The sequence below is a fragment of the Tinamus guttatus genome, unplaced genomic scaffold (assembly GCF_059628265.1).
Source record: "Tinamus guttatus ecotype Peru unplaced genomic scaffold, ASM5962826v1 Tinamus_guttatus_pri_ptg000264l, whole genome shotgun sequence".
Classification (NCBI taxonomy): Eukaryota; Metazoa; Chordata; class Aves; order Tinamiformes; family Tinamidae; genus Tinamus; species Tinamus guttatus.
Genome location: NW_028288798.1, coordinates 156,687 through 172,433, shown reverse-complemented (window position 1 = coordinate 172,433; position 15,747 = coordinate 156,687). Strand labels below are relative to the sequence as shown.

Sequence of the window (15,747 nt, the reverse complement as noted above, 5' to 3'; positions counted from 1 at the left end):
TTTTGTAGAAAGTGTGGCTAAAATTCTTGCAAAATATATTTTTTCCCTTTAACTATTAGAGGGAAAAAAAAAAAAAAAAAAAAAAAAAAAAAAAAGATTCTTTCCCAGACAGGCCTCGTCATGTTTTCTTTCATACTTCTGACGAATTTTATCTTTTGGAATAACTTGTTGATAACTTTGCAGTAACAGCCTAATGGTAATTTTGGCTCTGGAGCACGCGAGCAGCGCCCCCAAAACCGTCTCTCCTGCTGCAGCGAGGAGCAGCACCGCGGGCGGGAGGAAGCCCCGGGCCTCCCCCGCGCGCCGGATCCCCTGCTCCGATCACGGCAAGGCCCGCGGGCGGCACGGAGCGAGGCGGGAGGCAGAGCCACCACGGGCATCTCCTTCGTGAGGGGAACGTCTGCTTAGCAAGAGCTGAAGCGCCAGCAGCCCAGGACGGTTTCAACGGACCGCAGAGCGATATCCACGCGGCAAAACTTCCGCCCTATTTCCAAATCTAAAGCTTGCATTTAGATACAAAAATTCCATACCTACACGTTTAGGTCAATTGATTTGAAAACTGATGCCGGTCTTCTCAGATTTGTAGGTATGTTTGTAACTATATCCTTCATGTTTACAAATATTGCTAAAAAGGAATACTGATAGCTCTATCATGAAAAGAGCTCCACATAGCAAAGGAAAAGAACAGCAGGAACAACTCCAAACTGACATTATTAAAAGAACAAAAGGAAACATACCTTCAGCTTGACAGGAAATGGATATTAAAACCACCAGTTCTGATGTTTTAACAAGATACTGAGGGAAAGGTTAGTCTGCAACTCCAAACAAAAATCTGGATTCATTTTCCTTTCCTTTCATTTCCACTTTGAATATGCTATTTAGGGTGGAATTCATTTCACCTGACTTTAGATATCAACACCTGAGCTTAAACAGCCTAGACTTTCCTTATAGTAAGTGGAAAAACATGGAACTTCAGCAACGTGATTCATTAGACCCATATTGCATGTCTGTGTTAGCATGAGATGATTTGTCTCAAGAAATGACTAATTCTCTCTACCAAATGTATTTAAAAAAAAAAAAGCCACATGATAACATCAGGTATAGATGCCTCCAGTACGTTGTATATGTGGTCAAACGATTCTCACACTGGAAGTCTAGTACTTCAAAGATATTGAACACTTACTTGGCCACTACAATCAGCACATTCTGTATAACTGCCACCTTCAGGGCTTTATGCTTCTCTGTTTGTTTTTTCATCCTCCTTTCTACATTATTATTATTAGAGGATGGCAACAGTGATTTCCCACTCCCGAGGGGAGAAAAAAAAATCAAATATCTCTGATTTACAAAACAACTTTATGCTCAAGATGCAGTTTCTCAACAGTCCTAAGCTGATCCCAGTCTGTGCCATTACCAAAGGGACTGTTCCACCCTTACCTGTCCTTGCCACACACATGTGCTAGCAAGACTGCTGCAAGTCAGACCAGCTCCCTGAGCTGGCTGCAAGCTGATCATTCTAGGGCTTTGTTTTGCAGGATTAGCTTTCAGACAAACCAACGAGATGTGACTCACCTTTTAACACAAGGGAAGCAGCAGAAAGCTGAGAAAAGGGTGGGACTGGTCTTTTCAGCACAGTCAAGTGTTAGATCAGTTTCAGGTGATCATCAGATTCACCCTCAGGTGCAAGAACTTAACTTGATAAAAGAGTGCCCAAAAAGCATAGCATGGCTATAGAAAAATATAGAGACTATGCTGAGGTAAATAAAGCAGGCTTTTGAGTCTCTCTCAAGTACTCTTTTTTTTCTCTTTCCCCCACCCCAAGAAATTCTAGCTTGGTATCTACATGCTTGCTTAGACTCATTTCTGTGTTTCAATCTTCCCCCTGCTAAATTCTGCTTAGTTTCATGCCTCTGATCCTCAAAGGTCAAAAAGAAGGGGAGGGAAAAAAAAAAAAAAAGGCTTTTTATAAGGACATCCATCTGGTTCTTCTGAAGAATACCTAAAGAGTGGACTTGATTTAAATAATTAAAAATATGTATATATTCCTAAGCATGATTCTGATAGCAAGGCAACACAAGCTAATGAATAGTCCCTATTATAAAATCGTTTAAATACTCCCTCTCTCCCTAAGAAGACTAAAGGAGACAATGCACATTGTGAAGAAAACATCCATATACATATCCTAATTTCCAAAAAGATAAACTGCCTTTCTACCCATTCCCCTCAGAGGCAATTTACTAAAGGAAGTAACTTAATAGTGTATAGTAAAAAAATAATAATAATAATAATAATAATCAGAATTATGTAAGCCTTTAGCTATGATGCTATGACCAGCTGCAGCCTTTACCAAAAACAACAATTCAACTTTATTCCATCTCTTCAAGGCAAAACATTAATCCAAAACAAAGAAAAAAATCTGAAGTGGACTTAAAAAAAAAAAAAAAAAAAAAAAAAAAGTAGCACAGCAAAGAGAAGAAACAAATAGGTAAGTTAATCTCTGACTTATCCAGAGCTAAAAGATAATCATCACAGGTAAATCGGTGAGTGTTCTAAGGAACAAGAATTGCTGAAAATTTACACCTACGTCTTTTTTGCAGTTAAAGCAATAGAATTTGGAGATCACTGTGCCAGAATGAAGTGACCCTCATTCTTACCTGAATGCGTAAGGTCTTTAAGTTAAACTTGCATTCCATTTCTTGTTTGAAAGTATGGTGGAAAATGTGCTCCCAAAAAGTGGGAATGTGGGAATTAAACGACTTGTGAAGTTGGGTCTCCTTTTTACTGCCATCACACGTGACAAAGGAGCACACAAAAATAACTCTGGGATAAAAGACAGAAGTAGGACTTTGGGAAGGAAAGAAATAAAGAAATGAGACAGAAGCAAATTAAAGTGCAGCTAAATATGATATGTTAGGCAACTAACATGCATGTATCAAACCCTTAAACTTATGGAGGGCCTCAACTCAGCCAGAAAACGTTTGGACAGCATTCACACACAAAGCTCTCAATCACTTAGGCTGTGGTAGCCTTCAGTTCCCAAGTTAGTTCCTGGAATAATCTTTTTATTTATTTTTAAATGTTGGCAACTATACCAACATGCTGCAAATTTAAAGAAGACTCTTCTTAAAATATAAGACACTTCTACAGATGCTGCCTAAGCAACCCTTCTCTTTAAAGGAAGAACTCAATTAAGCTGGTAGCTTTTCTTCGGAATGAATTTAAATGGATTCTTTTTCATTGTGGTTGGATCTCAGTTAGTTTAATTGCTATTTATATCAAAACATTAAAAGGTCTGGTTATGGGGTTTATTAGAAAAGCAAAATGTGTTTTTAATACTTAAAAAAACCCACAACAAAATACTTTGTAGGGCTGTTTTCCCTGTATTTGCATACCACATGTTCAACAATAACAACACAAAATTAATCTTTCAGAAAGTTAAAACTCTAATAAATATCCCTGAAGTAGCAGCTCCTAGAGTTTATCATCAGTAAAATGGAGGGGGCTTTCACAAGTGGTATTCGTTAACTTCGGGATTTAAAGAAAAAGAAAGAAATTAAAATACACTCTATAATACAAATAAATGTCTTTATTATTGAATTGACAATTCTTAAACTTAAAGGAGAAAGTATAATTTTAAGAAAACCTGCAGAAATACTCGCAGAAAACATTGTTTTGCATATCTGAAGACACAAGGTTGAAAAAGAGAAAAACTTCCCCAAAAAGCAATCGAGTGACATACAGTCAGGAGCTGCCCTGCAAAATAAACAAAATACGACCAAACGTCTTCCCCTGCGCTTGCTTCTCAGGGCATCTGAAGCAGCTTATCTTTGCGACCAAATTATTCCGTTCTCACAAGGTAAGAAATCTGCTCGTCTGTATATACTGCCTCCGTGCGTTATCTATATGCATTCCATTTGAATCCAATTTCCTTGCATTACCTCTGCCCAGGTCAGGGATGAATGGCTGTCAAATTCCCCGAGGAATAAAGAGAAAAACCCTTTCTTCCTGAGGCAGCAAGTTTCAATTCACAGAGCACATGGCTAATCTACATATGTGAAGGTCATGGCACTTCAGTCAAAGAGGTTAAGAATGGAACAGCTCACGTAAGGGGCTGTCTTAAACATCCTGGCGCGGTGCCCGACAAGCGAGATTGTTGAAAAGCAATAGATAGCTGCTGGCAGCAGCGAGGGGAAAAATATTTTGATCATGTGATGCGGCACAAGCTAACTAGTTTGCTTCATGTGTGAAACTTTTACAGACGCTACAAATACCACAGTTATAACCCGCTCCAGAATCCAGCCTTCTCTCCTTGGCTGCCTTATCTGTCTCCCAAGGAAATGTGAATTGCCAGTCAGCACTACTGGATGCTGGAAATTTCTGATTCAGGCAAAAACACATGTGTTTTTTTTTTCTTCTTTCGATGATAGTAAACAGTATCCAACAACTAACAGTTATCTATAAATTCCTAGCGCTTTTCACAACCACTAATTATTGGGCACCATGAATTTTTTTTCTGTGCCACAGAAATCTATCTTTCTGTTTATAAGAAAGACTTTCAAATATAATTAAAATTGCCACGCAAAATCAGACTGCTATTGCTGGTACATAACTGAAGTTGACACATTAATTTCTATTTTTTTCCAAGAATAATTCATGCTAAACGAAAAACACAGATACAAAATTTCTTAAATTAACCTATATTCATGATCATCTTTAAATATTTTAAATAACATCAGCCCTAACTAAAACACTCATTTTTCTTTACTCAGGAATTTCAAGTAGATAAGAAATGGAGGTTAAAAAAATAAATCACGAGAGCACAATTATTTTCCACAACTCATGACTGAAAGTAAGACATCAATACTAGTATCTCATATAAACAGAGGCTATCCAAAATATTCACAACATAAATTGCTACACAAAAATACAGCTCCATACATTCCACCAAAATCAAAGGCTGCAAATAAACCAGCATATTCCTTTGATGCTGTCAAAACAAACCTCCTTATCTTTATTTTTAACTTTAAAAGAATGAAATTTAAGAACTACAAATCATGTCCTCGTGCTTTCAAAAGAAATTTTCAGAGTTGATATTTCAGCATCTCACTTAAAACAAGTAATTCTGACAATCTAACCAAATAACATGATCAATGTTCGGAATACCTAATCTCAGAGCCTGTCCAAATAAAACGTTAAAAAAAAAAAAGAGAGAGAGAGAGAAAGGAAGGTACAGTGCAGATACCTTCTCATGCAATATGACAACTATTCAGGCTGCCTAGTAATTCCATATGACACGCCACATTAAAACAGCATCTCAATCCCTAATACTTCAATAAATTAAATACAGCCTTATTTAATATCCTTATTTTTACATACAGAAACTGAGGCTCCTAACAGTCAAACCAGCTCACTTCAGATCATGCAGTTAGTGGAGAGCTGTCCAGGATTCCTGAGGCAATCTTTTCCTTAATACCTTTTTTCTAAAGTCAAATAATTTACTTACCATTACTGAATTCACTGCTTGTGTAAGGAAGTCACTATTCCCTTTCAATCAATCTGTGAATTAAACCATGTCCACTCTGAGAATGGTACACATGACTGCAAGTATGTTTTAAAACAGTATTTCCTTTTGGGATTTTCTAAACCAATTTTCCTTCTTTACTTAGGCCAGAAGAAAAAAAAGCTGGAAATTCAGGTTCTTCTCTGAAAGCCAATTGTATCAGGGACTGTTCAGCAGCACGAAAGTCCTCTACATGCTGCATAACACGGAGCAGTTCACGCTTTTAAGATGTGACCAAAACGTGAAGTGGAACAAGTCCACCATGTGAGAAAACCTCACCAAGATACTTGTATCCTAGCAGACATACCTGCAAAGCCACCCAGAGAGAGGCAGCTTACGGACTCTTTCATTTCACCCGCGCAGATATAATGCCACCCCAATGACAGGCTAAATTCAAAAAGCTTTGCCGGAAAAGCTGTTAGTCAAGGATGTGATTTATTCCCTGCTTCTAACTATACAGTTACAGCAACAAAACTTCAAAGCGAACCCGGCCTTTGTTACACTGTGGTGTTTAAAAAACAATTAAATTCATTTGATAACTTAGTTACAGAACAGTTCTGCTTCTACCAACACAGGTAAAACTGGACTCTGTCACTCAACAGAAACCCTCCCTACAGATTTGCTTTTTGGATAAGGAGACACCTAAAATAAATTGCAAGTAAAGCTATCAAGGAAAAAAGAAAACCTCCTAGGTCTGGTGGTTTTAGCAGAATAGCTTAAAAGACACTATAATAGCTTAAAAGACCCTAAAGGTTTTACAATAGAAGTCTCTTTTTTTTAAGCAAACATACTAAAGAAAAGAAGTAAACAAAAGTCCCACATAAATCTAATTTCAAAGAAAAATCCTTTCTTTCCTCCCTGCTCTTTAAGAGACACTCCAGTGGTCAGAGAGACTGATGAAGGTGAGAGCAAGATCAGTGACACAGCCCTACAGTTAAAAAGTGTCAGAGAGTCTATCAGGCAGTTGAATGCCTTTCTAAACCATTATCAAATTTATTATATTCAGTATATACTTAGTAATATGTTCAATTATATATCCAGTATTATTTTAAAGTCTGAGTAGGCTAGAAAACAGGAGAGAAGATGAGGACAAGGACGCATTCTTAAAACACAATTTGTCAAACTCAGGACCAAAAAAAAGATTAACAAAACCAGTAGCTCTCAAATTGGAGAAAGAAAACTAACAAATAGTTTACATGGTTCCACATATGCTTAGCCTGCCTATTTTTTTCCTTTCCTTACACAGTTACCAAGCCCACCATGACTCAAACACAAGAAGCAATGCGAAAGCAGATCAAACACGGATGTTTATGTACGAAAGCAAGTCCTGAGACACCCTGCAGAACCTGGGAACTCTGTTTCATACCAACAAATCAACCAAAACACACCACAAAATTCAGCAGCCTCATACCTTGCTTTGGTAGCTAGCAAAGGAGTTAACATTTTCAGTATACGTTCATACATGCGCTCTTCCAAATTTCACCTTCTGTAGATTGGGTTTTAACAGGTGTATAAAGGAAGTATTTTGACACTAACATCACAATAATGAGCTTGTGTTAGACAGTCTTCCTAATTGTGACCGGTAAACACACAAGTTGTCTCTTCTAAAAGTTTAGAAGTGAAGGAGGATAAAACTGACCTCTCAATACTACCTGCTGTAAGAAATGGGTCATTTTAAGCCAAAACTAGATTCTTCAAGTTTTTCCATGGAGTCCATCCCTGGAATCCCTCTTTAAAAGGGGAGGGCAGCCTGAGACAAAGATTTTGTGGTTTGGTTTTTCATTATCTTCCACGTTAAGATATAGGTAACACTTCTTCAAAAAGCCATCTTGCTTGAAAAGCTGTCTATCAACTAATATTCTTGTGCTCCCTGTGTTCACTGTGCCCCACTGTTTTTTGCATTAGATTTGTCCAGTTTAAAAACAAAGACAATTTATGTCCCTATTCAGGCAAGTAGACTTGATGGCAGAGGAGATTTGTGCATCTACACCCACACAGAGCAGTCTTTGCAGCATACTAATCACCAGCAGAAGTTCCTCAATACAAACTAGGTTCTTGGGCATAGGCTAAACTGGATTTTCCTTAAGAGTTTCATTTCTACAACAAATTCAGTGACTTTGTACAGATGACAGCGAGTACATAATCCGTACAACAGTACAAGGAATACTTGAATTTTAGGTGCTAGTGCCTTGAGTTTAAGGTGATGATAGTGATACAGCAGGCAAGCCCCAACTTCATCCAGTCACTTGCCTTTTCAACCACCTGAAGAGACCAACTGCAGGGATTTTATTCTCCCAGGACAAAACGCATTCATCCCGATCACACCACATTCACTCACAAGCTCCTGTTTATGGCACCACGACTATACCTGTTTCTACAAGAACTCTAATTTGCAGTTATGACAAAAAGTATCTGGTTTAATGAAGATAAATGTCCAGTGCCTCAGTTTCCCCACCTGTGCAATGGAAAGAATTGCATCTTATTCCAGTGTAACCCACACTAGAATGATAGTAATCAAGCACACTTGTACTGTTGATATTGAAAAAGTACAGTTAGTTAAAACCACTCTCATGAGAATTAGTCATCTACTGTCTACAAAATACAATGTACACCAAGTACATAGATATTTTCAGATAAATTCATCCCCGGTAGGATTCCGTGACTAAAGTAGAACAGAATCATGGATGGATTTGACCCTTTTAGAGCTAGTATACTCCTGGTGGATCACTAAATGCCACAGCCTAGAACCAGAAATACAACGAATGAAACACTCTGGCCCAACTGCAACTCAAACATTGTGGCACGCTGCTGGCACATGAGAATTTGAGTGTAAAATTCAATATAAGTATGTGAGATTGGACAGTAAAAAAATATCAGAGACATTAAATAAGTAACTTCATGCTCAGAATAGAAAACACATGTATCAGAGGTACACAGAGATAGATTTTAGTAAAAGCTGTTTAGGTATAAATAAATAAAAAGGTATTTAATTAATGGTAAAACTCATAAAATACAAGTTGCTCTAATATGGCTGGCTGTACAAGATTTTAATGTATTCAAGTTATTTGCTTCCCTCAGCACTAAGCAATATAAGAACACTGCTAAATTCTACTTTTTTTACTACTTCTTTTCAAAACAAATTTGAAAACCACTTAGGTATACTGCTAATTTAAGTTTAATTAAGGTCCTCATTCATCCTACCAAAACACACATTTAACACTATGTAAATAGCCCCAAAATTGAATGAAAAAAAAAAGTTTTTTTTTCCCCAAGTATCTCAATAATCACAATTCTGAAATATATTCTAGCAAGCTAGCCCACCACATACACACAAATACTGAACGTACTACTGAAATCCTGAAGCCTTGAGTATGCATGCACAGTGAGCGTGGTGGCATCACTGCTTTACATATCCACAGAGAATCTTTCAAGCCTCCTGATAAACGGCACATTTTTGAAAAAGTACCAAAATATAACTTGCTAGGATGCAGGTACAATCTGAAGAACAACCTAATAAATACATTACTGCCAATCTCATACTAACAGTGAGAGTTTTGGAATAATTATGATCAAATATTTGAGGCACAAAAGAAAGAAAGAAAAAGATCTATCGGTTGCTATTCAAACTTGTTTTCCTTTTACGAATTTAGTTCTAGTTAAGATACTATTTCAAAATGAGACAGCAACATCTCACAGACTATGCTTGGTAATTTCAAAGATTTTATGTTGTGTTTGTATCTAGAAAATCTAGCAAGAGATTAAATGAATTATTTTTGCTCCCTACAGATTTGGCTCAGAATGCCAAAAACACCAGTAATTGACTACTCAATTGCAAATTTCTTATACGTTGGAGGTGGTAATACAACGGATAGGTTTGCATCACTCTGGCTTTATTGCATCTGTCCTGCTGTTCAATGCGTAGGCATAAGCGCTACTACAGAAACCAATAACTGAACACCAAACCACAAGCGTCAAATATATAGTCGTAATATATATATAGATGCTACTAACCGAGAATATTGCTATTTGCTACTTCTAAATAGAAGCTACGCGAATAGTAAACTGTTTATTTGAAAACGCACAGGGAAAAATATATTTTATTCTCCCACTGAGATACCAAGAATCTATTCACCACACTAACAGCTGTTTAATGGCCTTCTGACATAGGGCAGGCTCCTGCAGGCCTTTGCCTCAGCTCCCGGTCTGGGCGACCCATTCGGCATGAAAGGAGCTGCGCAATCAGGCACGTTCCGAGCTTCTCCTTTGTGAAGCCAACGGCTGGTAACACGGGCACAGCAGCTCAACGGATTTTTCTAGCGCTTGGCCAGTATCTATCCATGCTATAGAGCTGTTCTTGGAAAGAACCCAGGGCTCCCTGAGTGCAGGTATATGCAAATCTTACGCCTCTGCACAAAGGAGGAAGATGAATTTTGAGCACACACACACACACACACACACGCAATCTCGTGTGTTAAGCTACTGCAGTGCAAATCAGAACCGGAGAGCAGGAGAGCCTTATGACTTTAAATATTTGCACATTGCTAAGGAATCCATCAATAATCAAAACAACCGAAGGACAAGATACTTTGCTGCTATCACAAAACTTCTTCATGATCAAACGAACCTAGGAATATAAGCAATAACCATCTGCTTTGAAAACATGTTTCTTCAGAAACAAAAGGCCTCTTTCTCAAGCTCAGACAGAGCTTTCACAGGTAGATTTAATGAAGCTGAAGCAAAATTTTCTTCATCTAATAGGGTGGACAAGCACAGATTTCAGTTGAGAGTGGGACACTGCAATTACCCGGGATGAGACAGGAATTTCCTACACAAGTACTGTGGGCCCTGTAGCTTGCTGACAGCCCTTCCTTTCAGTTCACAGCACAACAGTTTCTATAGGCTTAAGGTCCAATCACCATCTACTTTGCAAAGACACATGACAAGGGAGCATATTCTAATGTGTGTACACACATATACGGACTATACACATAGGTGATTATTAAAAAAAACAAAAGCAAACAAACTTATATGTACAAATCCTGGACTGACTACTCCATTTTACTCTTTTCAAAGACAACAAATTTCTTTATTTACTGATATAAAATACCTGGAGACTGACAGTTGAGGAGTTAAGAATATTTTTTAAAAAGTATAAGAATGACTGTTTTCTATAAATTAGTAACTATTTTTCTTTTCTTAGTTAGGGCAACATACTTTCCATTTTAAATAATGTTAATTTAAAACCTAAGGACATTTCTGGTTATGTATGTATGTTAGATGGGAAAAAAATCACAATATGAAGAAGATTGATAGACGACTTGCCTTTATTACAATTATTTGGGGGGTGGGTTTGGAGGAGAAGGAAAAAGGGAAGAACAGGGCCTGTGCCACACTATTCTTTATAAGCTGCACTCTAATTTTTACGGTACCAAAACGAAAAGATTTCTGGCTGTGAAAGGGGACATAAACCCATAAAAATAAAGAAGTACTTCTAAGGGTCATACCGAGGACATAATGAATTTACTCTCACCCCAATAAAAATAAAATACTTTAAACAATTTCTGCCGTGAAGAAACAGCTCTCTGAAGTAACACATACCATATCTATGCTACTGAATTATCTCCTAGCTTTTAAAGCTGCAAATTCCAAACTGTGTTAAAAAGCAAGCAGGCAATGCAAATATTTTTAAATTAATTATGAAAGGCTGTGCATATGCAGCTTCATTACCTTATGGTTCCCAGTGACCCTCCTATCAGCGCAAATTAAAAAAGGTAAAAATTAACATTCATGAAAAATCTTATTTCCCTAGAAGAAATAAAAGTGAAAGGGAATAAAAACTAGACACTAGACAGGAGTGATCTGATGAAAGTAGAGCCAGCCTATGCAACATTTCTATTATTATTTTTTTAAGATTAATACATTATTCACAATATCAACCAATGTTTTCTCCAGGTTTTCCCACTAATGAATACACTTTATAGAAAGATCCAGCTGTTCAACAACCCCAAAAGTATACACCTGTATTTGTTTCTGCTAGTCCTCGTTGTTAAAAGCTATTAAAAGATTTAGCAGTTCTTAATAGAAAGATCTTGTTGAAGGGAAAAGAAATCCATAAAATTCTAATGCACTACTGCATTTAGCACAATTCACTCTCCTACAGAGAATTCAAGCATAATCTCACACCTGTACAGAAAAATAATGAGAGCAACAACTCCTGATGCTTCTTTAAGCAGTCCAACCACAGCTCAAATGAACATATCTGGATTCATTGCTGAGCTAAAGCTTATAAAGTCACTGATAGAATGACTGTCTTTCCCCCTTCTTTGTATAATACATGGCGTTTTCTCATAGCCAGCACGCCACATACAAATGAGATTTGTTTTTTAGGGCCACGCACAGGCTAGATCTCACACTCTTATGAATATAGTGAAATTATTAGTAGGATTAAATTTGCTTTCAGAAGAAATCCGCTTTCTTGTGCAGTGTCCGAATGCTGCAACGCTACAAAACGTTTCAGAGGCATGGATGTTCCATAAATGCTGCTGGAAATCCTGAATCCTTGTCCAAGCATCATGAGAAACCCACTTTTCCTATTGCGTCCAATTAGCACAAAATCAAAGAATGCAAAAAAAGAGAAAAAGGGGGGGAAAAAAGAAATTAATGGGGAGAGAAACATGCCACCTAACTAAACCGCATGGAAAACGAGAAGGGCGGGGGGAAGGAGGGGAGGATCAAGCTGAGCTGCCATTAGCTCCTCGGTGCCTCGGCCACCGCGGCGTTTCGGCGCGGCGGGGCCGGGCCCGCGCGGCCTCTCCTCTCCGCTCCGCGCGGCGGGGCTGCCGGTGCCGGTGCCGCTCTGCGCTTCTATTTACATCAGCAGCGCGGAGTGCCCAATGGTGCGAGAGGAGCCAATCAGATGGCAGATTAGATGTCAACTCCGAGGCAGCTGTCTGGAGACTGTTGCAGCCCGTTTACCTCCACAATTCAAATTCCAAACCTTGCGAAGGAGATCCGGGCGCTGCGCGGGCCCGGCCTGCCGCGCCGCCGGCCTGCGCCTCCGCTCGGGCACGGCGCGAGCCGCCCGCGGGCCGCTCGGGCCCCGCAGATGATCCAGCCGCTTGGCCCAGCTCGCCGCGCTTGGCTCGCACGGTGGCCAGGCCCGCTCATTCGCACGAGGGACTTTCGCAGCCTCTCCGCCGCGCATGGATTTCTCTCTTTCCGCACGTACCGAGGAGAAAAACAGAGTTATTTGCCCCATACTCACTCTCGAGCACGACTCAGCAGGCCGTGTGGCTCCTCTAAAGGCTCCCGGACCGCGGCACAGGAAGAGCGCGTGTAACGCACCCCCATGCGCGCCGCGCGGGCCCTCACGCCCACGGCGCGCACACGCGCGCACACAGCGCGCACGCTTCCCGCGGAACAAGGAGCCCGGCTGTTGTTTTTAGCGGGCTTCACTGCGGCAACTCCGCCAGCGACAAACTAAAATTGCTAAAAGCATACGACAGAGCAACTCACCCTGATTAAAAATAAATAAATAAATAAATAAGGTTTTAAAAAAAAAGAGAAAGAAAAAAAGCGGGGGGGGGAGGGAGGAAGAGAGCCCTGTTGGAAGATAATATAATTCTCCGGGAGCCCAGTGGGTCTGACACGCTACCAAAGCCCTCTCCGTCCCGGGCTGCTGGTCCCGCGGCCCTGCTCGGAGCGGGGGGACGAGGCTGCGCCGGGGCCCGGCCCGGCCGCTCTGCCGCCCTCGCCCGAACGAGGCCGCGCGCGGGGCGCCCGCTGCGGAGGCGGCTGCGGGGAGCCGGCCCGGCCCGGCCCGGGGCAAATAAATAAATAAATAAATAAAAATAAAACAAGGAGGAGAAGAAGGGAAAAATAGAAGAGCAGGAAAGAAGGAGAGAAAGGAGGGGGAGTGAATGCGGAGGAGAGTGTGCCGCGGGAGCCGCTCCGCGCCGGGGCTACCTGGCTCCTGCTCATGGTCTGCGCGGTGCTGCCGGGGCTCATGGCCGGATGGTTTCTTTGTTGCGCCGCTGCCCAGGCCGGGTTGGCCGCTCCGTACTGCGAGCCCATGTCCTTGCCCATGCCCATGCCCGCCGCTGCCTGCTGGCCTCCCGGCGCGGCCGCCGCTGCCTGGGGCTGCGGCGGCGGCGGCGGGGCGCCGGGGCTGCTGTAGTCGGGGTAGCTGCTGGCGTAGCTCCGCATCATGGGGCTGGGGGACGTGAGCAGCTGGTTGAGGGTAGGGGTGGCTCCGGACGGGTGCTGGTTCTGCCCCGAAAATCGCTGGAAGCCGCCGGCCGCCGCCGCCGCGCCGGCAGCCGCCTTGCCGAGGCCGGCGCCGCCGCCGGGGCCCATCATCATGCCGCCGGGGGGCTGCCGCGGCGAGCCCAGCACGCCGTAGCCCGCCGAGGAGCCGCCGTAGCCGCCGCCGCCCGCGCCGGCAGCCGCCGCCGCCGCCGCCACAGCTCCCGCGCCGCCGCCGCCGCCCGCGCCGCCGCCGCCGCCGCCGGGGCCCCGGCTGTAGGCCGGGTAGTGGTTGTACTGGCTGTTGGGGTAACCTTCGTGGGAGTTTTGCAGGGGGTCCATGCTGTTGGGGGCCGCCGCGGGGTGCATTATCCCCATCCCGGGGCTTTGTTGTCCGCCATGTTGATCAAAGCAAGGCCCGGCGCGGCTCGCCGCGGCGCTGCCGGCGGCGGCGGGGGCAGCGCTGCCATAATAGCTGTTGAACTCCGCGACTGCCGCGGCGGAGGGGCCGCCGCCGCCTCCCCCGCTGCTGCCGAGGCCGCCGCCGCTCCCGGCGCTCTGGGGCGGCTGCTGGGGCTGCTGCTGTCCGCCTAGGGCTCCCAAGCCGGGGTGCTCGTAGCGGCCGCCGATGGGCTCGCCCATTTTTCCGGGCATCTCCTCCTCGTCGGCGCCTTTATTCAGCATTTGCTGCGGCTGCTGCGGGGGCTCGGCCTGAGCGCCCAAAACACTGTCTTTTCCTCCATGTTGCTGCTGCTCCATGTCTGCACTGGGCTGAGCAGCGCCGCCACCGCCACCGCCGTTGTTGTTGCTGCCGCCGCCGCCGCCGAGGCTGCTGTTGTTATTCTGCATGGGATGGTGCTGAGGCGGCGGCTGCTGCGGCGGCGGCGGCTGGAATTGATTTAGCTGCTGCTGTAGTGCATGGTGGTGGTGGTGCGGGTGGTGGGCATGGTGGTGGTGGTGGGCATGGTGATGCGGGTGGTGGGCATGGTGGTGGTGGGGCGGCGCGGCGGGGTGATCGCCTCCGACGCCTTTCAGTTTGTGGTTGGGGAGCAGCCCCGTCTCCATGGCCGAGCCCGGGTTGGAGGAGGAGGAGGAGGAGGAGGAAGAAGAAGAAGAGGAGGACGAGGAAGACAGTGCCGAGGAGCTTCCACCTTCCTTCGGCGCCGGCTCCGAGGAGGAGCCGCCGCCGGCGTTGCTGCTGCTGCCGGCGGCAGCGGCGGGCGCCGCGTTATGGGCCATGCTCAGCGGCTCGCCGTGGTGCTGCAGGAGGTGGTGATCGACATTATTATTGAGGCCGCCGCCGGGAGTCCCGCCTGCGACCCCCGGCGCGAGGGCCCCCGAGGCGGCGGCGCCCCCCGGGCCGCGCTCGGGGCCCAGGCTGCCCGGCAGGCTCGGCGCTTTGCCCTTGCTGTTGTTCGCACCCGCCGGAGCCGCTGCGACTTGCGCGGCCATGATCATTGCGACATGGCCAGTCCGGAGGAATTAGTAGTACTAGTAGCAAAAAAAAAAAAAAAAAAAAAAAAAGTACCCAAAAAAAAGTAAAAAAAAAAAAAAGGCAGCCCCCACCCTCAAAAAAAAAAAAAAAAAGGAGGGGGAGGGTGGGAGAGGGGCAAAAAGAGAAGCGACAGGGGAAAAGCGCTTCGACTGAGCCAACGGTATCCCCTGCGGATCGCTCCGCACACGCAAAAAAAAATGCAGAAATTCCCTTCCCCGAGTCCGTGGTTGCGATTAGAAATGGTAAGAGTGCCTTACGGTGCGCGCCTGTTCCCGCTGTGTGATTTCATGTTGAAAGTTTTTTTGTTCGGGTTTAAATGAAACTTTTTTTTTTTTCCTCCTTTCCTCCCTAACCCGGATATGGGTAAACACACGTCTGAGCGAGCCTATCTGGCCCAGCATGGCACGGGCGCGCGAGCGAGCGCCGCCACCATCGCCCCCTCCGCGCC

General features: G+C 43.8%; 1 protein-coding gene across 4 annotated transcripts in view; it reads right to left on the bottom strand.

Annotated features, from left to right (window-relative positions):
* Positions 1-15,275, bottom strand: part of ARID1B (AT-rich interaction domain 1B) — a 319,110-nt gene extending 303,835 nt beyond the window's left edge. For 2 of the 4 annotated variants that reach the window (XM_088527205.1, XM_088527206.1), the window contains exon 1: positions 13,526-15,275. In XM_088527205.1, coding sequence (XP_088383331.1) covers positions 13,526-15,262 — 1,737 coding nt within the window. In that variant the 5' untranslated portion in view covers positions 15,263-15,275. The remainder of the gene's footprint in view (positions 1-13,525) is intronic. The other 2 variants (XM_088527207.1, XM_088527208.1) reach the window with 1 other exon arrangement.
* Between the last annotated feature and the right edge of the window lie 472 nt (positions 15,276-15,747).